A 26,233-nucleotide genomic window follows, 5' to 3' on the forward strand; every position below is an offset into this window, starting at 1 on the left:
GAGCACCCTCGTCTTATGAGTTAACTTTTAAAATAAAACTAAGTTCATTTAGCATAGTATTAGAATCGAATTAAGGACCACAAACTAGAAATTGAACTCTGAACCCAAGTTAGACACTTATTAATTAGTTTATCCATTGTCCACTAACTTTTCTTAAAAAGAACATAGATGAGCTGAATATGCTATATACCCAAATGGTGGTAGTTCAAAATTGCAAGTTAAACCTTGAAAATTATTATTTAGGAAATATCTCGTTTTATTACACACAATTAAAAAGAGGTTATCCAAATGTCTGGTAATCTAGAATTCGTCTAGGAGGTAAGTAAAATATGATAAAAAATTGTTCAACTCAGAAATCGGACTTATTTTCTCTTAACCAATTCGTTCTTAGTGGAGCTCATTAACTATTAACCTGTTGAACTAAATTATTATATTGCTTAGTTTATGGTTGAGTTTGAAAAATAGATTTGCTGAAAATTTTCCCGCATAAACAATTTTACGTGTAAATTATTGAAGTTGTATTGGTGTGACACAATGTCAATTGTACATGATTATATATGTGTGTGTGTGTGTGTGTGTGTGTGTGTATGTATGAGTGTGTATGTATGTGTGTATGTGTTTGTTTTGTTAGCGCAGCTATGAATGCTTGTCACACAAGCAACAGAAACAGAAGTAGTTTTAGGGTTTCTGGGGTTTTACAATTTTGTGTAATTTTGTGATTTAGAGAGAATGAGAAGAGAGAAAAGATAATAGAATTGAGAAAGTAAAATTGTTATTGATTCTAATATCAATGTACAAGTGAATAGGCTTATATACAAGTCTATGATAAGTTGCTTGACGTACAAGCTAAGTAACAAACTCTAACAACCATAAACTAAATTCTAGTAAACTTGTAACTAATCAATAACAAACTAAAATCTAATGTGATTAACCAACTAAATATGATTATATCACTAACAAACTTGAATTAACAAACAAACTAACATCCTCCCTTAATTCAAGTTTCCACTTCTTTCATGCCAATCAAACTCCTTAGTTTGATGAACCTGTCAACCTTCAATGCCTTAGTGAATACGTTTGCAAGTTGCAGCTCAGTGGAGCAATGGACAATCTGCAGTGCTCCCTTGTTTACTTGCTCCCTCAGAAAATGGAACTTAGCTTCTCTATGCTTGCTTCTTCCATGAAGAAGTGGATTTCTTGCTAAGCTTATAACATATTTGTTATCTATAAACAATGCAATGAGTCTGCTAACTTCTATCTCCATCTCCTTGTGTATATTTTCAAGCCATACTGCCTGACATGCTGCCATACATCCTGCAATATACTCAGATTCATAGGTTGACAATGCCACAACCAGTTGCTTCTTACCACACCATAAAATTGGAGCATTCAGAAACTTGAATAGGTACCCTGGATTGCTTTTTCTATCCTGCTTATCTCCACACCAATCAGCGTCATAATAAGCTATTAGCTCCATAGAACTTTCATTCAAACACTTAGGAAATAGGATGACATACTGCAGTGTTCCTTTGATGCAGCTCATCAGGAAAAATTCCCCTACTTCATTAACTTGATTATCAGGAGTAATTTCATGTCCACCCAGTCTTGTGGAGACAAATCTTTGTCTGACTGAAGTTCTAGTGGCTTGAATCTCATCAACAGGTACTTCAGCTTGAACTTCAGTATCAAGTTGAACTTGTTCAACTTGATCATCTTCTTCAATTATTGTGGAAACTGTGTGACTGGAACTCTTCTCTTTCTTATTCCAATCCCATGCTTCATTCTCACAGATTTTAACATCTCTACTAACTACCATTGAATGAGTTAGAGGATGATATAATCTGTATGCACCAGTTTCATGATAACCAATCAGTATCATAGGTTCACTCTTGTCCCCTAGCTTTCTTCTCTTTGCATCAGGGATATGCATATAGCATAATGAACCAAAAACTCTTAAGTGTTTAGCTGACTGCTTGCATCCTGTCCAGATTTCTTCAGGGATTTGATCAAGTTTCTTAGTGGGGCATCTGTTCAAGATGTAAGCTGCAGTTCTTACTGCTTCTCCCTAAAATGTATTAGGCATCTTCTTTAATTTGATCATACTTCTGGTCATGTCAAGCAGGCTTCTGTTTCTTCTTTCAGCCAAACCATTATGTTGTGGAGTATAAGGAGCAGTGACTTCATGTACAATGCCATTGTCTTCACAAAACTTCTTAAACACCTTTGAGGTGTGCTCACCACCACCATCAGTCTTTAAAACCTTAATAGATTTTCCACTTTGCTTTTCTACTAAGATTTTAAACTTATGAAACATATCAAATGCTTCAGTTTTGGCCTTAATCGGATATAACCAGAGTTTTCTACTAAGCTCATCAACAAAACTGATGAAGTATTTGTTGCCTCTTAATGAAGGAACCTCTAAAGGGCCACATACATCTGAATACACAACATTGAGTAGCTCCTTTGATCTACCAGCAGTGCTTGAATTGAATGCATGTCTAGGTTGCTTGCCCAACAAGCAAGTGTCACAAACTGTGCTAGTTATCTCAATTTTAGCTACTCCCAGAATCATTTCTTTATCATCTAATTGATTAAGACCATTAAAACTGAGATTACCAAATCTATAGTGCCATAACCAACTATCTTCATCTTTTACCATAGCAGACAAACATTTCAATTATGCAGCTTTCATATTGGTCTAAAAAGTTCTATTCTTTGCAAGAGGAGTTTCCAATACTAACCTTTGATGTTTACCAAACAACTTTAAAGTGTTATCCTTCATAATCACTGAATATCCTTTTTGAATGAATTGAACAACACTAAGTAAATTGCACTGCATTCCAGGGACATATAGAACTTCTTCAATTATTGCCATTTTTCCATTCTTTCCTTCAATAGCAATCTTCCCCATTCCTTCTGCCGTTTTTTTTACTTAATAGAAGTTTTTGCCCCTAACTTTCCAAAAGTTGTGATTTTGGCCCCCTAAAAAAAAGTACAAAACTGCCCCCTAAGTTTTGCACCTGTGGTAGTTTTGGGCCCCAAGGTCAATTTTGACTCAGTCTACGCTGACGTAGCACCCTAAGTGAGGTGCCACGTGTTATTTTTTTTGGTCTTGGGGGGCCAAAACTGCTACAGTTGCAAAACTTAGGGGACGGTTTTGTAGTTTTTTTATTAGGGGGCCAAAATCGCAACTTCGTGAAAGTTAGGGGGCAAAAACTGCTATTAAGCCTTTTTTTTAAAAATCTAAATTAAATTAGCCCACCTAAATTGGCACTGGAGAGAATCGAACCTGAGACCTCGAGGAGGAGCAAACTCCCAGGTCCCAAGCCAATACCATCAGGCCAACCCAAGTGGGTTCCCATTCCTTCTGCAGTTAAAGTTCTATGATCTGCATGTTTCACCTTTGTATTTCTTCCAGGATCCACTTCTCTTAACCAAACCTTATTTCCAGTCATGTGATTAGAACAACCAATATATAAGAACCAACTTTTTGAATTGCAGTTCTCATTACTAGTTGTTGTAGCCATCATGAATAATGACTCAGAGTCTAAACCATCTTGTGCAATCTTGGCTTCCTCTTCATCATTCTTTGCTTGCTTCCTTGTACCAGACCAACATTCAGAGGCAAAGTGTCCAAATTTCTCACATTTGAAACACCGAATCTTCTTCTTATCAAAATTTTTCTTCTTTTGATTAGAGTTTTCTTCCTTTGAAGATTCACCTTTATCAGATCCGTTGTTCTTGCCTTTAGACCAGTTTCCTCCCTTAGTGTTATTCTTCCCTTTCTTGAAGTTCTTCCTATGATAATCATCCTTCTTGATATTTTGAACTAGCAAGGCTTGTTGAATTGATCTTTCACTGCTTCTTTTTGAAACCATCAATTCATGAGCTTCTAATGAACTTTGCAGCTCCTCAATCTTTAAGGTTTTTAAATCTTTTGATTTCTGAATTACCACCACAATGAAATCAAACCTTGATGATAATGTCCTCATTATCTTCTCAACAATTTGTTGATCAGTCATAGCTTCACCACAAGCTTTCATCTGATTCACAAGATTGATGAGTTTGGAGATGCATTCACTAATCTTCTGATCATCCTCCATATGCATAAGCTCAAAATTCCTTCTCAGTGATTGAAGCATAATCAACTTCACTTTATCATCACCTTCATGGTGCTTTGAAAGAATATCCCATGCTTCCTTTGAACTAACTGTTTTTGAGATTCTTTCAAAATTTGTTTCATCAAGACTTTGTTGAATCAAGAACAAAACTTTGCAATCTTTCTTCTTCAGATCCTTGTTTGTGTTCCTTTTCACTTCTGTAGCATTTGCAGCTAAATCACCAACTCCATTCTGCACAATTTCAAGCAAATCTTGTGCTCCAAACAAATTCTTCATCACTGCACTCCATCTTTCCCAATTGTGTGCTTCAAGAATGGGAAGATGAGTGTTGAAACTGTTGCTATCATTCATGGTTCTTCCTTCAGCATTTCTTCTTGAATTTGCATGATTGAAGATCTTGAGTACCCCTTAGAACGAAACCACAGGCTCTTGATGCCAATTTGTTAGCGCAGCTATGAATGCTTGTCACACAAGCAACAAAAACAGAAGCAGTTTTAGGGTTTCTAGGGTTTTATAGTTTTATGTAATTTTGTGATTTAGAGAGAATGAGAAGAGAGAAAATATAATAGAATTGAGAAAGGGAAATTGTTATTGATTCTAATATGAATGTACAAGTGAATATGCTCATATACATGTTTTTGTTAAGTTTCTTGAAGTACAATCAAAGTAACAAACTCTAACAACCATAAGCTAAATTCTAGTAAACTTGTAACTAATCAATAATAAACTAAAATCTAATGTGATTAACCAACTAAACATGATTATATCACGAACAAACTTGAATTAACAAACAAATTAACATGTTTGAGAGTGAGATTCAAACATGTAAATTCACTACCACCATCCATGATTTCCATTAAAAGCCAAAATTATATATATATTAATTTTAAAAATGAAAAATTGCCACTGCTAGTTTCTTTGTGTAGTAGATTTTCGTCACTTTTTAATCCGTATATTTTTTTTCGTCAGAAAAAGGTAAATTAGTTCATCTTATTTGGCATTATGGACTTTTCAACCCGTATTGAATAGGATTACTATTTTTTTATTTACAATGCAAAAGGGAAGAAAAAAAAAAGGAAAAACAGAAAGCAAACCCAAAAAGGACTATTCACTAGAAAAGAAAGTCTCAACCGCATCCATCCTAAGGAGATTCAAGAGGTCATCCTGAGGGGAGGAATAGTAGAGCAGCTCATTATTCGAAGAAGCTCTAAGCTTGACCATGAAATCTGCACATTGGTTACCTTCCCTAGCTCAGAGTGTGGTAAACAATGACATTATTTTGCTCCATCAAATCTTTCACATCTTGAATTAAAACCGTATAGACATGAAAACTCAAATTAGGACCCTTAAGGAGGTTGATACAAATCAAAGAATCGTTGTAGAAGACGAGATCCTCAATATTAAGGTTTCTTGCCAAAATTAGACCTTGGTAGATAGCATAAAGCTTAGCATATAAGATGTCAGATGAGTCAGGAATATATCCAGAAAAACCTGATAAATAAAATCCAGCATCATAAGGCAAAGTTTGCATATTTGCTTTTTTTTTTTTATAATGATCACCAATCACAACTCGCTAGCAAAAATAAAAAATTACATACTTGCTTCTTTTGTTTGACAAAAAAATTATATATTTGCTTTTATCTAAAAATATCAAACATAATGTGACGAATTAAACATGATTATATGTCTGTGTAAAATAACTTTAAGCTGACAATGTATCCACTTACTTAATCTAAAGCAAAATTAAATATGCTCTTAAGAATTTAGATTGCATTTGGGTCGAAGAAACTCCGCCTTGTATTTCTGCAGTCTCGACATTTGATTTATTTCCAGACTTTCATTAATGAAATTGTCTTTAACGTCAAAAAAAAAATCTAAAGCAAAATTATTTTTTATCACTTTTAGTTAATATTTTCTCTAAAATAATGTTTGTAAAAAAAATAAAAAAATATCAACTAAGCAAATGCAATTCCAAGGCTTGTTTGGTTAAAGGAGTACAAGAATCATAATCATGATTTAGAAAAGAAATATAACAAATCAGTTTTGTGAATATCCTCGGCAATATCCACATCCTAAGCTTAATTTCACGTGGAGTTGCCATTCTCATCAACCCTGGAAAAAAATATTTTAGTCTAAATCGTACTAGCAAGCAACATGAACATGTGAACATCAAAATTCAAAAAGCAAAATTTGCAAACCAATAAAGCAAGAAAAAGAAAAGGAAAGTCCCAATGATACATATTTGGGATCCCCATACAGCCACAAAATAAGGCTTGAGTGACATGTAATCACAGTTCAACGACTGCACATAATCAGACACATCTAGATCGATCATTAAAGATCAGACAATCCATATTCCAAACTCGGAATTTAGATTTAAAAGAAATATCAAAATCTGCATTGTAATTTTGATTGTCCAATTATGGTTTGACGATTCAAAAGGACTGTGGACACATAGTCACACCGCACACAATTCAAATCCTGAATAGGGGCTTCAGATTGGAAGGAGATTGTCTCCAGTTTATTTGTTCTCTCATGTATAATTCAGGCCCTCGTTAAATAGGTGAGATAATGTGTTTGTAATATCAAAAAGGGAGAGAGAGTGTTATTAAAAGTGGTAGAAAACTGGAAGGATCTCCATTGTAGAGGATCCATTACCCTTCGGATCAGACCCATCACAAGATATTTTTGGCTGCACAATTTTCCATCTTTATTAAAATTCATCCATGTTTATGGAAGTGTGCATTTAGACTGCACAAATTAACAAAAGATAAGCATTTAAACTGCACCATTTTAGTCTTTTTGAATGAATATATTGAATGATATTAGAGGTTGAGAAAATAGTTTTCCAGATTTTTTTAGTTTAGTCAAAATGACTCATATCAGTTATCAAATGTCATTTAATATGGACCCTCCCCACCTCAAAACTGTATGAATTTGGTAAATGATCATGTCAATAACATAGTGGACCTAAATGCATGAACAAAGCTTGGAATCAAGTTTAGAAGACAAACACTAATCTTGCTAATAGAAAAGGACCATACAACAACCAACTTTAAGTAGAGAATAACTAAGATTGAAGTCTGGGACAGGGTTAAGGGATGTTTGGTTTGTTGTGGGTCCCACAAATGAATTGATGGGTTGGGATGCACTCAATTTAGCCAGCCTTACCTTATAGTTGGCTTGATGGAATTATGAGACATGTCTCATGTCTTCACCACTTTCTGTTCTACAATACTTTCTATCACTATTAAATCAATTTGGCAAAGTTAGGCCTTTTAAAGCATTAATCACCACAGAAAGAAATGAACCAAACTTTGAGATTTAATAACAAGAAAGGATATGAATATTATATAAGACCTGCAGTAGGTTTTCTTTCAGTAACAACATTTATCAAAGTCCTTGTTAGTAGCAAGTAAAACTATGAATTTCTTACACACATGTATATGAACATCAGACACGACATTGACGGTGACAAGTATACATCGATAATAACTTAAGAAAATAAAAGTGGTTGATGTGTCAGTGTCATGTTAGTGATGGACATGCATACATGCCTTCAACGAGAACATCAATATGGAAAAATGTAGGTGGAACCGTAAACAAATGTAATAAGTTAAGCAATGAAGTTTAAGTTTGTGGTTACAAATTATATGAGCGGTCACAGATCTCAAACATTGGACGAAGATTGAATAACTCATATTTCAAATTATATTTTAAAGTTAATTTCGTGAAGTTAATCATGAGTCGTCCAATCACCATCTAACAACTAAGACCCCTCATTATATTATATGACATCATTCTATCCCCAAATACAGGGTATCTCGATAAACAAATATTCAATTGCCATAACATTAGGGAAAGACTTCAATGCCTTAACCAAAATTTTAGAATGATGAAGATAAGGTCCAAGAAAATTCTATTGACTTGTTTGTCAATCATAAGAGATGGTGTCCCCTTTATCAAGAACTAGGATGCCCCAGCTGTTATAATCAGACAAATCATGAATTGGATCAAATTATTAAATACATCATTCAGATTATCACCTCTTGAAATTAATTAATGACATGTAAAAAATAAGATAGATCTTATGGATCTAATAAAAATGAAATAAATAATACTCCAGAAGCATCTTATGGAGACACTTGAAAACGATTGAGAGAGAAAGTAAGAATGCACTAAATAATTAACACAAATGATTAAGTTTGTTTGTCCAGTAATAGGTAATAACATCTTAATGGTTCTTTTTTTATTTTTACCTAGAATTAAACATATAGAAAGAAACATACATAATAAATAGTCTTAAAATTTTAGCACTTTATTCTGTTATGTTTGAGCACAAGTTAATTTAACACTTTAATAATTTATATTTATTTATAACCAATAGAATTTACATACATAATACATATTTCAAAGTCTTGTTAAATTAAATCTTCCATATTATAGAGTCGGCAGTTCTGATATAAAAGACCTCGTACTTGTGTTGTTGAGGAAAGTTCAAGAACTTGAAGGCAAGTTATAGCAAAGTCACATGCTTTTGCCTTGGCTTAAACTAGAAGACAAATATGTTACCTTTGTTGGAGAAAGAAAGATAAAATTTATTTTACATTAGAGAAATGATATTTGAACATCCATTTGGTACAACTTTTGTGACAACTTTCTCTCTCATACTCACATTATTTTTAACTTTATCTCTCTATTGCTAGGTTTCCGTGTCAATACTACTTTTTTCTTTGTAAGTTATGGTTGTCAAATAAGTTGTCACCAAATTGGTTGTTCAAATAACACTCCTCTTTACATTAAATGCAAAAAAACAGTTTGAGACTCAACAGCAAAGTTAGTACTAGTAGTCACCAAGAAGAAAAATAAATTTTAGTTTCTTATGTTGTCCTCTTTACATCTACCTTCCTTTAACTGCATTAGTGTACATATCATAAAACAAACTTCATAATTGACTTTCATACAGAACTAATAGCATATGACCTATATATCTTATAGGGAGCTCTAGGGAGCTCTGGTATCATCTTATATACACTTGTTCGATCAGACCATAGTTTATCAAATGTGAGACTCTTTAACATTATGCTAGCGTTTAACATTATGCTAGCGATTTACAAGATACAAGTTGTCTCAATAATATGAATGGACAAATTGATTGACTTATAATGTCAAGAAAACTGAAATATTTTCACTATGAAATTGCAAAGTATCAAAATTGAGTTTGAATTTGTGGCTAAAGTTTTGTAAATAGTAAGCAAGTTGAAATTATATATTTCTCTAGCTAAATGAAATAAATAAATTATTATTTTATCCAATAATTAATTTCTATTACCGGTTGGTATATTTTCATCATCATCAATATTAAGTGGAGAATAATAACTTAAAAATGATGCACGTAAGGATACAATTGAAAAATAAGCAAGTAAAATTGCATTGAAAATTAAAGTAGCAATTATTTCAAGATAGTAATTTTTGATTTACGTCGTATATGTTTAATTAATACCATTATTTATCAAAATCCCCCGAGCGATATGCACAGATCTACACACTAATTTAATATAATAAAATCTTCTTTTTGGTTCTAAAACAAATTAAAGTACTAGCTTAGAGCCATCCTGCATTTCTAAACAACTTGATTTCAAGTAATTGAATTTGTCAAGTGACCCTAACTCTTACTCTATGACCGTGGATTCACCACAACAATTTTACATAAACAATGTTAATACAACAAAAAAACAATTTTGCAAAAACGAAAAAAAAAAAAAACAGTGATAGACTAATTGGATCCAATTACTAAAAAAAAAAAAGATGGTTGTTCTTTAGACCCTCCACAAATGTCTAAATTGATATGGTTTGGCCGCCCACAAATATGCAAACCATTCAGAAGTATCTTCCAAACGATATTTTTTGGGTTTTGAATGCTTTGAGAGAAACTCCTCAAAGATTGTTTTAAGAATGAAGAGCAAATAGGAGATGGATCATCTCCGGCGCACACCTTCTGCTGTTTGTCCTGCCTCAAATCCAATGGTTGACAAACCATAAAGAAAGATGTAATCTAGAAGAGAGGGAAACACAATCTAAATCTAACGGATGAAGTTGGTGCTGGACATACTCACAAGAGACAATCCTGATCCGAGCAAATAAGGGCCAAAAGAGCATTGTTAAAAAAAAAAAAATTCTAAACCGGATGTGTTACGATATATTGGAAGAGGAACTAGCTTTTATGTTCGCTATCTAATTTGAAGTGCGAAAGTTGTCTTCACCACGAATTACTCACCAGAGCTTTAAAAAGAAATAAAAATAAAAATAAAAATAATTCAATAGAAATCTACCCCATAAAAATAAAAATAATTCAATAGAAAATAATTCAATAGAAATCTTACCCCATGCAGGATCGCCCCATGCAGGATCGAACTACAGACCTTCGCTATCTAATTTGAAGTGCGAAAGTTGTCTTTACCACGAACTATTCACCAGAGCTTTAAAAAAAAAAAAAAAATTCAATAGCAATCTGCCCCCATGCAGGATCGAAAAAGAAATAAAAATAATTCAATAGAAATCTGCCCTCATGCCGGATCAGGATCGAAAAAGAAATAAAATATAATTCAATTGAAATCTGCCCCCATGCAGAATCGAACAATAAAAATAATATAGAAATCTGCCCCCATGCAGAGGGATCGGAACTACAGACCTCCAGTTTACAAGACTGGCGCTCTACCACTGAGCTATAGGGGCAAATGATACTATTTCTCAATATTTATAATTTTGTATTTAACATTAAAACTAATCTCAATCCCATCATAATAATTTTTACATCATTTATTAAATTTTAGGGGTTATGAGTTTCTAAATTTTTGTTTTAAAAATTAAATTTGAAAATAAAATGTGGTAGTATAAAATATCATTGAGTTTATTCTTTTACTTAATTTCAAAACAGTATTCTTTAATCTTAAAACCATAAAAATGTGTTTTATAATTTTTGTTTTAGTTTTAACATGTCACCACCAATGGTTGCTAACAGTCACTACGATAATCATGGACCATTATCAAACATAGTCGACCACCACTTTGATTACTTTCGATCCCATCTTTGACCTTCGCAACCACGCACCCTCTGACCCTTAGGACCAGCTCAAGGGGGAGGTAAGTTAGGCATCCTCCTTTGATCCACATTTTTTAGGCCTCAAATTATTTTAATCAAATCAATGTATTAATTTCAGTAACATTTCAGTAAGATATCATATCCTTAGCTAACATCATTTTGGTATCACTTTGATTTTAATTAAATCAGTATATTGATGGTCCTCCTCTCCGATGTTTAGTCTATTAGCGTATGGTAAGATATCATATATTCTTTAGCTAGCATCACTTTGGTTTTTGCCAAGGGAAGCTATACTAGTAATTTCAGTTTTCTCTTTGTCAAAAAAAAGTTAATTTTATCTTCCTAAAATGTTCTTTTCTTTTCATTTCTTAGTTTTTAGTTTTAGTTCAATTCTTTAATTCTAAAAAGAAATTAATTGGATCTCTTATTTTAATTTCTCCAGTTTCGTTTTTATTTTAATGGTCCTACTTTCATCATTTGTTTCAAAATGTTCCTTTTAGTATAAATTTTACAAATTTGGGAACATTTTGAAACATAAGATAGACCAAAAATATATTTGACGTTTCTCTTCATCATTGTTTCAAAAAAAAAAAATGTTCCTTTTCAACCTTCTTAACCCAGAGCTAAAGTAGCTGCAACATTATGGGATAAAATTTGTCTATAACTTATAAATTAATTTATGAGGATGGGATTCTAGAATTTGGTAATGAGAGGGGTGCCAACGATGTGTGGGGGGATGTGGTAACTTAGAGAACACCTTTCATCTATTTCTTCATTGCAACGTTTTCTGTCAAATTTGGTTAGCCGTATACAATTGGTTAGGCTATGTCTTGGTGTTAGCCTGTATTTTCGACAGGCTATAATAAATGCAGTCAATCAAGTTTGGCTTAGGTTTTGAAGAGAATTAAATGAGTTCGATTCACAAGTTTGACCGGATTTAGGAACTTAAAGAGATTTGTTGTTTTTATGGTGATGGTTCGACAAACAAGCAGGAGTCGAAGAGAAGTGGTTCGACAAGTAAGCAAGAATCGAAGAGAAGTTGGTGCCTGATAAAGGAGCCATGCAACGGTTACTGTCGAAGGATGTTATTTGAAATTCAAATCAAAGAAGTGTCTGTAACTGTTGTTAGTAGTTATGTTCGAGCATTTATGCGTATGTATACCTAGTATAAATAGTAGTTTTTCATAGGAAAAACGGGTCACAATTCAATCATACAGAAAACTTACACTCAAATTATCCGCATTAAGAGAGAAACGAGTAACAAGTCAGAATGTATGAATATGTCTACGAATTTACATTTAATCAATGCAATTTACGTTTGTTTCTTTAGATTTCATTGCAATTTACTTGTTCTTTCAAGAAATTTACTTTACTCCTCTGCAAATAACTTCGACGGGTTCAACCTTCGTTGGATTCGACGATTATATTCATATTCTGTATAACAATATCAAGAACATTCATCATTTTCTGGAAATATGACAATTACCAATGTGTTGCCTCTTGTCCTATATTACTAAATACTCCACCACTAGCTCTCACATGCTATATTTTCTAACAATGGTATCAGCAAGGTTTTAAAAAACGGGACGTTACCGCAAAAACGGCCGTTACAAATCGGTATCGGCAGCGGCCGTTACCGTTTTTGCCCCTTTTAACGCTGAGAAAGAAATTCACAGCAATATCGCCGTTACAGCGTTACGGAACGCCGTTACGACCGTGAAACGCCGTTACGGCCGCGAAACGCCGTTACGGACTCCAACTTGAAAATTCAGTCAAAACTTTTTTCTCACTTTTCTCTCTATACAAACATTCACTGTGAAATATAAGCTTAGATTCATGATCAGCGTGAAAATCCAATCAAAATGGTATTTTAGTTTGTGAGATTTGGTGAACATTTGAGGTTTTAGAAAATTCAACAGTGGTGATGTTCTTGTTGTTGTTCTTCACGTGAAGAAAGGAAGAAGAAGGAGTTGACCTCCTTCCTTCCTTGTTGACCGCGGGCCCCACCTGCAGTTTTGTCCTATATGCTGTTGCTTATGCACCCCCTTTTTCATATCTGCACCCTTGGTTTTTTAACTATATGTAGGAATTAAATTTGGACCCCTTGATGCATCAAGTGGTCCAGATTTATTCCAGCTGAGCCAATTTTGTTTTTATTTATTTCTTCACCATTTTTATTATTTTTTACATCATTTTTGGCACTTTAATGCCTCTTTTTTATTCATAAAAATTTATGATGTGAACTAAATGTAGTTAATTGATCATGAACTATGTTTAAAGATATGCTATGAGTAGTAATTTATTAGTTAATTTCTTTTCAATCTGTCAAACATTCTATCTTTACTAAATGTAGTCTATTTTTATTATTATATTCACTTTAAACATGTTATAATTATGGAAAAAAAGTATTAATCTAAGTTATTATACATTATATAATAACATAAATAGTTTTAATACGTTTTGTGAAACATTTTGACTAATTCACACCGCGAAGACCGTTATTTGTATCGCAGCGTCCGTTACAGCCGAAATCGCGACAACCTTAACGCGACCGCGATCGCGACCGCGACCGTTTTTTAGAACCTTGGGTATCAGAGCTAAGTTCGATCATACATTGGGCGTAGAAAATTTATCCATCTATTTCCAACCAAATCCTCCTTATATCATATATAATTTCTAAATTTTTACCAAGACATGACTAATATCATTCAACCATCATCTATGACTATTTCTATTTTCAATGGTGAAACCTATGCATTTTGGAGCATTAAAATAAAGACTTTTTTTTTGCTATCAAGATTTATGGGAGATTGCAAATGAAGGATTTACTATTTTTTTTTTTTGCACACTTCAACTCTCATTGCAGCTAAAAAAAAAGCAGTTGAATGAAAATAAAGAGAAAGATTCAAAGACATTGTTCTTTTTGCAACAAGTGGTATCATACATTATCTTTGTGAGAATAATGGAGCTAAACGCCAAAGATGTGTGAGGTACATTAAAGCAGGAGTTTTAAGGAAGTGACAAGCTAAGGTACATGCCATTAATCTTCAACTTCTAGGACGTGAGTTCGAGTTAATAAAAATGAAAGAGTCTAGGACCATAAAAGACTATTATACCAAGATAAAAGAATTAGTAAGTCAAATGAGAGCTTACTGTTGGATAATATTCTCGACAAAAGAAGAAAAATCTAATTTCTATTCCTCGTAAGCATGATGCAACTGTTACTACGATTGTGCAAACCAAAGATTTGTCGACTAAGTAGGCATGATGAATACATAGTTGAAAATGCCTTCCAATCAAAGCTCAAATTACGACATCAAAATAAAGGATTTGGAGGAAACAAAAAAAGCGGAGAAAATTCTTGAAGCAAATAAATTTCTAGAAATTTCTCATAGAAAAATCAAGACGAGCATCCTCCATGTGGCATATACAAGAAGACAAATCACGCCGAGAAAGATTGTAGATGGCATGAAAAACCACAATGTTGACACTATAAGAAATTTGGACATGTGGAGAAGAGCTACTGCAACAAAAATAAGCATCAAGCAAAGTTCATTGAAGAGCATGACTGTAAGAAGGACCAACATGACTATGAGCAACATCTTTTTTGTGATACCTAAGATTCCAACGATGAATTGAGTAGAAATTGGTATTTAGATAGTGGATGCAGCTAATGGAGAAGAAAGAGGAATGAAGGAAAATAATGACGAAAGTATGATAAATGATAAATACTGAAGAAGAAAAAGACGATATTTGGATTGACGATGGAAGAAGATGCATAATATCTCTCAACATTATTGGAATCCTCTCGTTATACAACCATCACATGATTCCCTTTTTTTATTAAACAAATTCCACGTCAGTGACCCATATGGCAATTATTTTTTGAGTAAAACGAGTTACATCAGATTTGATAAAGTCAAAATAATTGTGCCATAATTTTACAAATGGGTTGAAAGTTGGAGGACCAAAAGTGAGATTTTAAAATAAAGTGACAAAAATCGTTTGATTGTGAACGTTGGTGGGACAAAAGTGCATTTTAACCTTTTATAAAAGATTATTAGTTTTTTCTTAAATATTAAACATAATAAATAATATTATTTAACTATTTAAGCATAAATGCATTAAATAAATTGCTGAAATGGAAGACATTTTATCCAAGTCACTAATGCCACCTAAGAGGCACGTTATCAAAAATGGTGGAGGACCTAAAAAATCCCATGAGTTGCTTAATGGGGACCAAAAAATCGATTTTAGAAATTGAGGAACTAAAAGTTCATTTTAAGCAAATCTTATTTTTATTTTTTAAGAAGTGTGCACATTTAGAAAGAGAGACATATATAATTTTATTGATCATCCAATGTACTCCAGTTTATACAACAAGACCCTTGGACAGTTTATTACATTGATTCATGATTAAAAAAAACAAACAAACAAACATTTAGGGCTATGCAATAAACTGCATGGAGCCATAATCAACAAAACCAAAATAATGAAAACAAACAACAAAAGATCTTCCTTCAAAAAAAAAACAACAAAAGATCAATTAATTAGTGTTAGGAGGAGCAACACTACTAACGAAAAAATCCTCTTCAACATTATCATCATGGCAGCACTGAAAAGTGGTAAGAACATGCATATTCCGACGACACTCGGGGCACGTGAGTCGATCAGGTATCCTTCCCATTGAATGTGAGAACTCAAATCTACAACAAGGGTTATCAACTGCATGAAGCTTCCCATAATGTTCCTTGAAAGCTGTTTCGAAACCAACTCGTTCAGCATGATCTTTCCACATGAGATCATACTCAACCAATGATTGTAAACCAGTTGAAGCATGTCCATTGACCACAATTTGTGACCCTTTTGCTAGAACAATCCAACCGCCTTGTTTGTCGTAGCTAAGAAGTTTTTTGATTTCTTGCATCACAAGGTCGTTGTCATCGACTTGTTTCAGTTGGATTTTGGAGAAGAGCATGCTTTGGAGACGTGTCCAGAAGAACCATATCATGCTTTGTTCTGACCAGCTGTGAGTAAACAGATTTTCGCGGAGAATAGTGTCGCATACTTTTTGCACTTGATCTCGCTTGTTGCTTTTTCCTACGTATACCATCTCTAGCGGTGTACGTGTCGCCTGTGCTACTTTTCGGGCTTCTTTCACAAATCTCTTTATCCATTCAGGGTCGTCTCCTCCGTACAAGAAAATGTACTTTCCTTCCTTAATCTGTCGAATCAGAAAAATAAATACGTAATAGGGAAATAGATTGACTGACAATCACACAGTTGCAGATCTAATCATCCATGTTCCGAATTTGTGTTTAGTACTGTTTTGCAAAGTCAGAATATAGATTGACTCGTTGTGTACTATTTAGCGAACTATTCCATAGCATTCATTCCTCCAATGAATGCAGCAATGTGGTTTTGGGTTAAAGTTATATTATTAGTAGCATGAATGTACAAAAAAGGGATAAAAAGAGATTTTTCTATAGCTAGAATATAAACTTACCCAGTTCAATATTTCCGAGTCAATGCCATCGACAAGCAATTCAAGTCTCCAAGTCTCATCCTTCCAAAGAGTTTCTTCTTTAAAACTTGTAAAAGGAAAAGCAGCACTTCCCCAAATCCACATCATGTGAATAGCATTAGGGCAAGCAACCCTCCCTTGAGGATCCAAAACAACAAGAATCGGCTTATTCTTGTATTTCCATTCACTCTGTATGAACCAAACAACTGCCTTGCTTATCAATGAAGGATGATACACCGAAAACCATGGCATACTCTCTCTCAGATTCTCAAATTGCATTTGCTTTTGGTCTGTCCATTCAGAGGTTTGGTCTACAATTGGGATCCAAACTAGTTCATATCTATTGTCTTGTCTCGGTGCATGTGCCTTTGATTCGTTATAGATCTGTTCGAGTATTAGAAGCTCGTCGGTTGAGAACTCTAGGCCTGAAAATAGAAGTAACACATTCTTCCTTCTCAGTGCCTCAAGGCTCACCTGTTTGTTTGCATTAATCATAACAATAATAATTAGTATAATCGGCTTCTCGTCTAAGTATTTAGAAATGTTATTGGAGTTAGAAAATCAAACCCTTTTCTTTGAAACACCATCGTATAGAGGTAAAATGTCCTCATGTGAATAAATCAAAGCCTTGATGATCTTCATGTTGTCAGTGTGTGGTGTCAAAAATAATTCCCGTAGCAATCCATAAGCTTCGGTATCCATTTCTTTCTCTGCATTCAATGACCATCTTAAATTAGGCCAATGCTTAGATGCACATCATATCCAAAAGAATCAAACCAGATAGATTGATATATGCATGGATGGATATGGATAGACAATAACCAAGATTGACTATTAGCTAATATTATGTTGACCATCGATGTATAGCGGTTTGTTCATATTCTGCTATGCATCAGATCGATAGACCTGACATTGTCGTTGTTTGAGAGTATTTTGTACTAAACAGCGCTGCTATAGTTAATATAACAACACTTATTTATAATTTTTTCACATCTTATGCCTACAAAAAATATTTTTGTGTGAAGATGTATGTATGATTCCATCTAAATATAATATTTAAGTGGTCTACCAATGTGTATTTTGCAGATATCCAGTTGCTTTCTGAGATGATCCACTATACTTCTAAGCTTGAAAGCCAATGTTGAAAGCTCCCAAGCATCATTAGAGGTGAAGATTCTGAAACAATTTGATAATATATATAATATGTCTGTCATACTAAACTATGCTATTTAGCAGCTAGGTGTAATGAATATTTAAATTCCCTTCTTTTAGTCTCTGTTTGGTAGACTGTAGCAGATAGCCGACGAACTTATAACTGACAGCAGATAAGCAAACATATTGAATTTGAAGTGTTTACTAAATTCAGTGTTGAACTAACTCGTAAATATTAAATGACAAAAGATTATTTTTATTTAACATATAATCTCCAATGCTACTTGAAGTAGTAGCTCAAAAACGGTATAAGTTTGTGTAAAAACGCTATAAGCTCTTAAGAGAAAATTGTTATCAAATAGTTCTACTTTGATTATACGAGCTTATACGCTATAAGATATCTGCTATGAGCTAGCAGTTCAGCCTTGCCAAACAGTGCTTTAGTCTAAAGATGAGTTAACAAACTTCTCGATAAATGACAGGAAAAACGTACTCATAACCAAGAGTAGTGAGGCTTGTAATCTGAGCTGCACAAGCCACAATACTTCTAATAGACCAGTATGCAGCAACTGGGATATGATTTGAGACAGTGTTGTAGGCTGATACCTCTCGTGAAATGTATTGAGTTGGAAGATCGTTGAACTCAATGACACATTTGGTCACTTCCAATATGACATTTACTAGATCATTAAGCGTATCAAACCGTGGCTTTAGTGAGCTGGAATGCTCCATGATACCAGGTAACTGCTTAAGAATCGCCATCGATTTTGCCAGTTGGTTTGTATCGTGAATATGAGCAAGAAGCCAGAATTCGCCATAGTTTAAAGCAAATGCTGCTAAGGCTAGGACCAACTTAACATCCCACTTGTAGATTGTAAGCATCTCAAATATTGCGACTGTTGTGGAGTGTGCATCTATACCAGAAAGAATCTTGTAGGAAATCTGAAATTTACAGTTTATTTGTTATATTGATGAGAAAACATCAAACCGAGAATATTGTTTAGGTAATTTTTTTATCACCTCACAAGAAATCCGATCAATCTTAACAGACAAGGCCTCCAACATGCTTGTGTAGGCAGGAAGGTGATTTCTGTCTTCAAGTTGATCAACACTGGATAGTTCACCCTGAAAGAAACAATACATTATAACATGATATATGAAAATCTCAGCCAAATCAGCATATGTATTAAATAAGAGTATATCAGAAATTCGAGGACTAGACGGTTCTACCGTTACAATTTTGAGAATCGAAATGCTCATTTACTCGATATATAACGAACAATATTTACTTGGAAATTGAAGTAACAATATATTTTCGCCGTTAGAATCATACCGTTGAATCATGTTCAGAACTGCTGAGGGTAGAACGTCGAAGAATATCTTCAACGATATGTAGAAGTGGTTTGACATCATAATCAAGTCCCTCAGGATTATGATCTGCAACTATTTTCTTCACCAAAATGGTATCATCAGATATTACATTCGCAGGCATCACTTTTCCACCTTTCATCAGTTGTTGCATAGCACCTAACTTGCCAATGCTAGTCATTGTAACCAACAAAAAACAAAAGAAGAAACAAAAGTGTAAATGAAGAACTCTAGTATTGAATCAGAGAAGAGATGGTGATTGGTGAAGTTCTATTTTCAAATGGAGTGTGACAGTCCTAATTATAATAAGTAGAAAGGAATAAAGTCCAGATGAATCAACTTCCTTTCTTTCACCATAATTAAGTTTTTGGAATATTAAGTGAAAGATTATTCTTAGCTTATATTCTCTCTTTCCCTACTTCCTACTTCTTCACTTTAGTATGTGCCAAATCAGATAAACTCTTGTTGTGACAAAACAAGATAAAGCTACTTCGATGATTAATAGATTATCAAACAAATCCTTTAGCATCTACTTCGATGGTTTTATAAAAAGACAAAACTTAAGGATTTCCTTGGGTGCTTTTTGAATGGTTCTTTAACTAAAAATACATATGCTTTGAATGCTTTTTAACTAAAAATACTATTTTTTTTTTTATTATAACAAACTTTGAGAAAATTATGAATTTCAAGAAATCATGGATAATTTAGTTAAAAACAAAGGTTAAATAAGTAAACGGTCTCCTTAAATATATCAACATTTGATTTTAGTCTCCCTAAAATATTCCTTAGGCTAGGCTTTTGGTCTCTTCAAAATTTTCCATTCATAAAATTAGTCCCTACTTTTTAGTCCATTCATGTCTAACCTTCAATTTTTTTTTAATGAAATTTTCCAGAAATAGGTAGAATATAATGACAGCCTCTCCAAAAAAATAGAAGTTTTTAACGAAACAGTGATTAAATATGAATTTTTCTGTTTTTGGTGCTAAAAAATTCATATTAAATTCATGTTTTGTTAAAAAATTCTATTATTTTTTCTTGGAAAAATATTGTAAGAATTTTCTATCCATTTCTGGAAAATTTCATTAAAAAAAATGAAGCTTAGACATGAGTCGAATAAAAAGTCGGGACTAATTTCATGGATGAAATTTTTTGAAGGGACCAAAGACCTAAGAAATATTTTAGGAGGACTAAAATAAAATATTATCATATTTTGGGGATCATTTTGCTTATTTAACCCTAAAAACAATATGAAAAAGATCTAATAAAATGCACCTGTCTTTTTTCTTTTATAAAACTTTCCGCAAACGCATCCACGGTTAGGGGTGTGCATAATAACCAGTTTGAGGCCCAAACCATAACTATATCCAGATCCATTTTAAAATATCTGGATTTTTTTTAAATGGTTACCAACCAACCCATTTTAAACGGGTTGGATATCCAAACCAATTAAAATTCGGATCCGGATTTTAACCATATTTTCTTATCTGTCCATTGATTCTTCAACCACTGTGTTTTCCGTCGATTCCTACATAACCGATAACCAAGCTGTTTTTAAATCTGAACTCCGACCACCGCATCCAGGTGGTTCCGATGGCCTTCTCCAGAAACTCCGAGAGATTGACTCCGCCGGAGGAATATGTTTCCGTTCGAGAGATCCACCGTCCATGTATTCAAGCAAAACCTGAATCTCAGCGTTGTGATCGTACATCTCATGACACTTGACCACGTTAACATCATCAACATCACGCAAGATCTGGATTTCACGATGGATCTGACGACGAACTGGTTCCTCGTGATGTCCGTATATCACCGTTCCTCCACTTCCACTTCCGATCCGGTTCAATCTTTTTAGCGGAAGCGGTGGCGTTGAGGGTGGCTGTTGTTGTTGTTGTTGTTTGGTGAACCGGAAGCGGTGGCTGAACCGGTGGCGGTTGGTGGTGGAAAGCTGAATCGGCCTCATCTCATGGTGATGTGAGGAGTGAATAGAATAGAAGAGAAGGTTCCGGGAAGTGCGAGAAAAGAAGCGAAAGAGAAAATTGTTTTTACTTCAAACTGGGTTCAAACTGGTTTCGAACCGGTTATAAACCATATCCAAACTGGTTGTATTTAAAAACCGGTTTTTAGAGAAGTGGTTTCAGGAACCAAACCAAAACCAAATATTGGTTTTGGTTTTGATTTAGTTTTAATTTTGCACACCCCTATCCACGGTGGTGTTATCAAAGTTTTTGATTATTTGTGATTGCATCAACCACATTTTTTTCAACTCTCTGCAATACTAAGGTTCAATTTAAAATTGTTCCGACTTCAAGCATGTTGTACTACTTTTATGAGGTATTGTTTGTCTGGGGTTTTAAGTGGGCCCTCATGGCTGTCTTTGGTTAAAAAGCACCTCAATGAAGAGGGTGTGTGTTTATAAACTACCATATGCTTTAACTTTGATTTCGAAACAATATTAGATTTTTCGATATACAGAAATAGAAAGAATTTTGCTCTCCACCCAGCACATTTTGCTCGCACCCTGCATCCATGCTCAAAATGCCCCTGCACTAGTTAACTTGCGCAAGTGTAAATTAATGCACATGTTAAGTAACGCTGCGCAAGTTAAGTGGCGCAAAGCTACTTTTTTTTAAATTTATTTACTATTTTCAAATTATGTTATTTACATTATTCAAAATTATTTTGTTTATATTAACTTTATTCAAATTATGTTATTTTCTTAACTTTATTAACTTTATTCTAATTTATTTTATTAACTTTATTTTGAAATTATTTTGTTTACATTAATCTAAATTATTTTCTTAATTTTATTCTAAATTATTGATTCGATATTATTCTTTAAATTAATACAAATATAAATAAAGGTAAATACAACATTAGAAACTAAAAGCAAATATAAAACAAAGGAACAAAATTGAGGCATAAATAATATCCCATTTTATTAATAATTCATACATTACATTACAATAATTCATACAATAAGTTTGAACTTATTCACTAAATCTACTTATTTTCTCCTTGGGGTAAAAAGTGAACAATCTTCGTGGGGTAAAATAGTGAGCAGCCTTCTTGGGGAAAATACATCATCAACCATTAGGCTAAATTTAAATCTGTTTTTTTTACCACAAGAAGTTCTTTTTACCCACGGTAAAAAGTTTCTGCGGTTAAAAAAACAGGTTTAAAATTATCCCAAGGGTCGATCACTTCCCCAAGTCGGCTACTCACTATTTTACCCCACGAAAATTGATCACTTTTTACCCCAAAGAGAATATTGAAAAAAAAGGAAATAAGAGAAATAGAGGGAGAGAGTGAGGAGGGGAAGAAAGTGAGATGGTGTGAGGAATTAGGGAAGTATGGAGAGATGGGAGCCTAGGTTGTAACTACCATAAATGTGGTAAAAAAAAACGTGTAAAGGTTGTAAAAAACGTGTAGATTGAAGGTTGAAAATGTGACCACCGTCCACAAAAACGTGTGTTCTTGAGCACAGACCACCGGCCAACGTGCGTGAGTTAACTCGCGCATAGGCCGGTGGTGCGTGACTTAAGTCACGCATGGCTTACAACTTGCGTTAGTTAAGTCACGCATGGCTTACAACGTGTGATAGTTAAGTCACGCTGCGTGACTTAACTAACGCAAGGGTATATTTGGAAGCAGTGCAGGGTGCGAGCAAAATATGCTGGGTGGAGAGCAAAAATCAAATAGAAACCCTTTGTTTAGGTTAGTTAATGAGCTAAAATGTTTGCCAACCCTCATGCGTGTCGTACACCCTCAATTCCCATAGACATTCTCAATGTTCAATCTCAAGTTTATTGCACGCTTTTATGAAGTATTGTCTGCTTTGAGTCTCTGCGTACCCTAATTAAAAGAGTGGCTAGTACTAGTACATTATGGGTGTTTGTTTATAAGCTATCATCAACCTTTAATAATTGGGAAGCTACCATAAAATATACTTCCTCCGGTCACATTTATAAGCAAAAAACAACTTTTTAGGTACATTGAATAACTAATGTATCTAACATATAAATGTGACCAGATACATTAATTATTCAATGAACCTAAAAATGTGTTTTTTGCTTATAAATGTGACCGGAGGGAGTAGTTTATAAAACTATTCGTTAATCAACTTTGCCTTTGATTAAATCTTCGATGTTCACTAAAGAGGGACAAATGGATTCAAATCGCGGTAATAAACAGACGTGTTGAAAACAGTGTATGTGATATGCTTTTTTTTTTTGGGCTTCGATTCTATTTTTTACTTGCAACTTCAGTTGAGAATATTTGTTCCATAATCGAAAGATAGAAAGGTGAAAAAAATATATTCTCCTGGTTAATGATACTAATGAAGGAAATTATATACTCCTTCCGTTTTAAAATGAGTATCAGTTTAACAAAAAAAAATTGTTTTAAAATGAATGTCACTTTACATTTTCAATACAACTTTAATTTTTTTCTTCCAACTTTACCCTCAATAAATACTCCAACTTTTCTCACACAATTTTCTATACAACTCTAAGTTTGTCTTTTTCTTATAAAGTAAAGGTAGTTTAGTAAAAGTGTTACATCTAATGATTATTTCGTTCCATTTCTTAATCTGTGTGACAAAACCTTAAACGACATTCATTGTGAAACGAATGGAGTATTAGTTATTGCATTGATAATTGTGTAATTAATCTATAAAAACAAAAAACTTTACTTTTTTAGTAATAACTTCCTTTTTTTTTAATACTTAACCAGTGCCCCGATTAACACGAACCTTTAACAAAATATATGATTTTTTAAGGGTTAATAAAATATACGATACTAGGATAAATTATGATGTTTCAAGTATCACAGTTAGTGTTTGATTTTGGACGCCTAATTTCAATTGCTCAATTTTGGTCCCCAAATTTCAATTGTTGAATTTTGCCTCTCAAGTGTCAATTGTTTGATTTTTTTGTGTGTGTTAACCTTACATTTATAGAGAAAGGGGCGCTAGTAAACTCAAGTTCATCTTTGAGGTAACTATAACTTGTTAGCCCACAATTTTATCCACTTTTGCACATATTAGTCCCATTGATATTTTGACTTGAAAAATTGTTTTATAAAAAAATTAAAAACATATGACTAGATGAAAAATATTTTGTTTAATTTAATTAAATTCTAATTATTTCACGTAGTACTAATTAATGCATACATTAATTTTAACATTTTTTCTTCAATAAGTCAAATATACTTTTTAAAAAATTATTTAACTTTTTATTTTGTTTATTATGCAAGTATTGTATTTTCATTTAGTACAAATATCTCAACAAGTTATGTATTTTTTATATATAAAAATGCAATACTATAATTTCTCAAGTAGCATAAATTTGTTTTTGAATGATGATCTGATCAGAGGATCGATCACCTTTGTTATAAATGATTTGATCTTATGGATGAGATGTTTTGTACTTGAATGAAATGAATATAACCAAAATACAGTATTGTACATGCATGTTGTGTAACGTTCTTCAGCCAAAGCGGGTCTTTTATATGAAGTTATGTTGAGTAGACCGTTGCTGAAGAAATCTTTGTCATTGAATTCTTGGTTGATTGATGTAATCTTCTCAACTAAATCCACTCAACGAATCAATCATTTATTTCCATCAACAAGTGTTGTTGCATCAGTGACGTATCTCGTATCTCAGAGCTAACGACTAGTACAAAAGATCTCAAGATGTAGAGGCTTTGACACATAGCGTTGACTTGCATTCCACAGAGCTTGGCCTTGAAATTGATACATAGCTTGTCTTTGTCTATTACATATAGCTTCTCTTTAAGGTCCAGAGCGTTGAAGTTAGTCTAGAGTGTTGATCATGTCCAAACAGATCCTCATTTACTTACAATTTCCTGCACAATTAAGCGCACAGTAGTGTATCCTAAGCGCACAGTAGTGTATCCTAATTGTTCTCACATGCTTTTTATCAATAAAACTTAATGATTATTGATATTTAACCAATTTTGGTCTAATAACCATTATCTATAAATGTGAAATTGTTAAGAAATAAACTAAAACATAAGATCAAAGAAGAGGAGGAAGAAGATAAAAGCACTTTGTATTATTCTCTTTACAAGTGTGTCTTTACAATACAATATGAGCCCTATTTATAGGACACAAGGTGAGTAAGTGAGTGATCAAGGCAATTAAGGTCCACTAACTATTCACTTACTAATGGGGGTTATAGGAAGGTGAAGAAGGATGGACATGGGGGTTATAGGAAGGTGAAGAAGGATGGACATCCACTAAGTCATTATTTCATAACACTCCCCCTTGGATGTCCATCAGGATATGCCTCATTAAAACCTTACTAAAAAAAAACCCAAAGGGAAAAAAATTTAGTGAAGGAAAAAGAGTACAACATTCTTTTGTGTCATAATCTGCCTCGTTAAAAACCTTACCAGGAAAACCCAATGCGATAAAACAATGGTTAAGGGAAAAAGAGTGCAGAACACATTTGTGTCTCCCCCTCATAAAGATAATTATATATGAGATGATGAAAGTCAAATAATCTTTTATCTTGGTTATCCAAAATCTTTACTTGACGGTGACTATGTAGAAAGATATGGTATATCTCCATGTTCTTCTCCAAATTAGCAGTACTTGAGATATTGTCTTCATATTGAGTTGTAGAAAGATTCTAATTATAAAACTAGAAAACCACAAGTTTCTCGTATATGTGAAATCATAATCCTTAATAAAGAGCATTCTCTACTTCCTTGATGTAGTGCTAACATTTTCAAATGATCGGATGATATTGTTGTTTCTGACCAATTCAAATTGTTCATAATTTTCTTGAGGACGTGATCTTTACTCACATCAAGTGACATCACAATCATTATATTACATAATCAACTAGATTTGTTTATATTGACCTTTATATAACAAAATTTAGAATCTCTTCAGGAGTTCTAATAATTTTTATATGATTGTCATAAAATCAATTATAAGAA

General features: G+C 33.4%; 2 protein-coding genes and 1 non-coding gene across 3 annotated transcripts; all 3 read right to left on the minus strand.

The window, feature by feature from the left end:
• Positions 1-997: 997 nt before the first annotated feature.
• Positions 998-4,472, minus strand: LOC146905600 (uncharacterized). Its single transcript, XM_085728584.1, has 3 exons — positions 3,335-4,472; positions 2,104-2,583; positions 998-1,980 (listed from the first exon to the last, which is right to left on the minus strand). The coding sequence occupies exons 1-3, from the start codon at positions 4,470-4,472 to the stop codon at positions 998-1,000; spliced, it is 2,601 nt and encodes an 866-aa protein (XP_085584710.1).
• Positions 4,473-10,780: 6,308 nt separating this feature from the next.
• Positions 10,781-10,856, minus strand: TRNAT-UGU (transfer RNA threonine (anticodon UGU)). The gene has a single exon. It is a non-coding gene; the product is annotated as a tRNA-Thr (tRNA).
• A 4,688-nt stretch (positions 10,857-15,544) lies between these two features.
• SEOR1 (sieve element occlusion amino-terminus protein) lies at positions 15,545-19,539 on the minus strand. Its single transcript, XM_085723948.1, has 7 exons — positions 19,233-19,539; positions 18,920-19,024; positions 18,393-18,841; positions 17,817-17,923; positions 17,315-17,457; positions 16,730-17,221; positions 15,545-16,447 (listed from the first exon to the last, which is right to left on the minus strand). The coding sequence occupies exons 1-7, from the start codon at positions 19,446-19,448 to the stop codon at positions 15,770-15,772; spliced, it is 2,190 nt and encodes a 729-aa protein (XP_085580074.1). The 5' UTR covers positions 19,449-19,539; the 3' UTR covers positions 15,545-15,769.
• Between the last annotated feature and the right edge of the window lie 6,694 nt (positions 19,540-26,233).

Source organism: Medicago sativa, chromosome 7, assembly GCF_051527215.1.
Source record: "Medicago sativa cultivar Bolivia chromosome 7, Bolivia_mono, whole genome shotgun sequence".
In the NCBI taxonomy this organism is placed as follows: domain Eukaryota; kingdom Viridiplantae; phylum Streptophyta; class Magnoliopsida; order Fabales; family Fabaceae; genus Medicago; species Medicago sativa.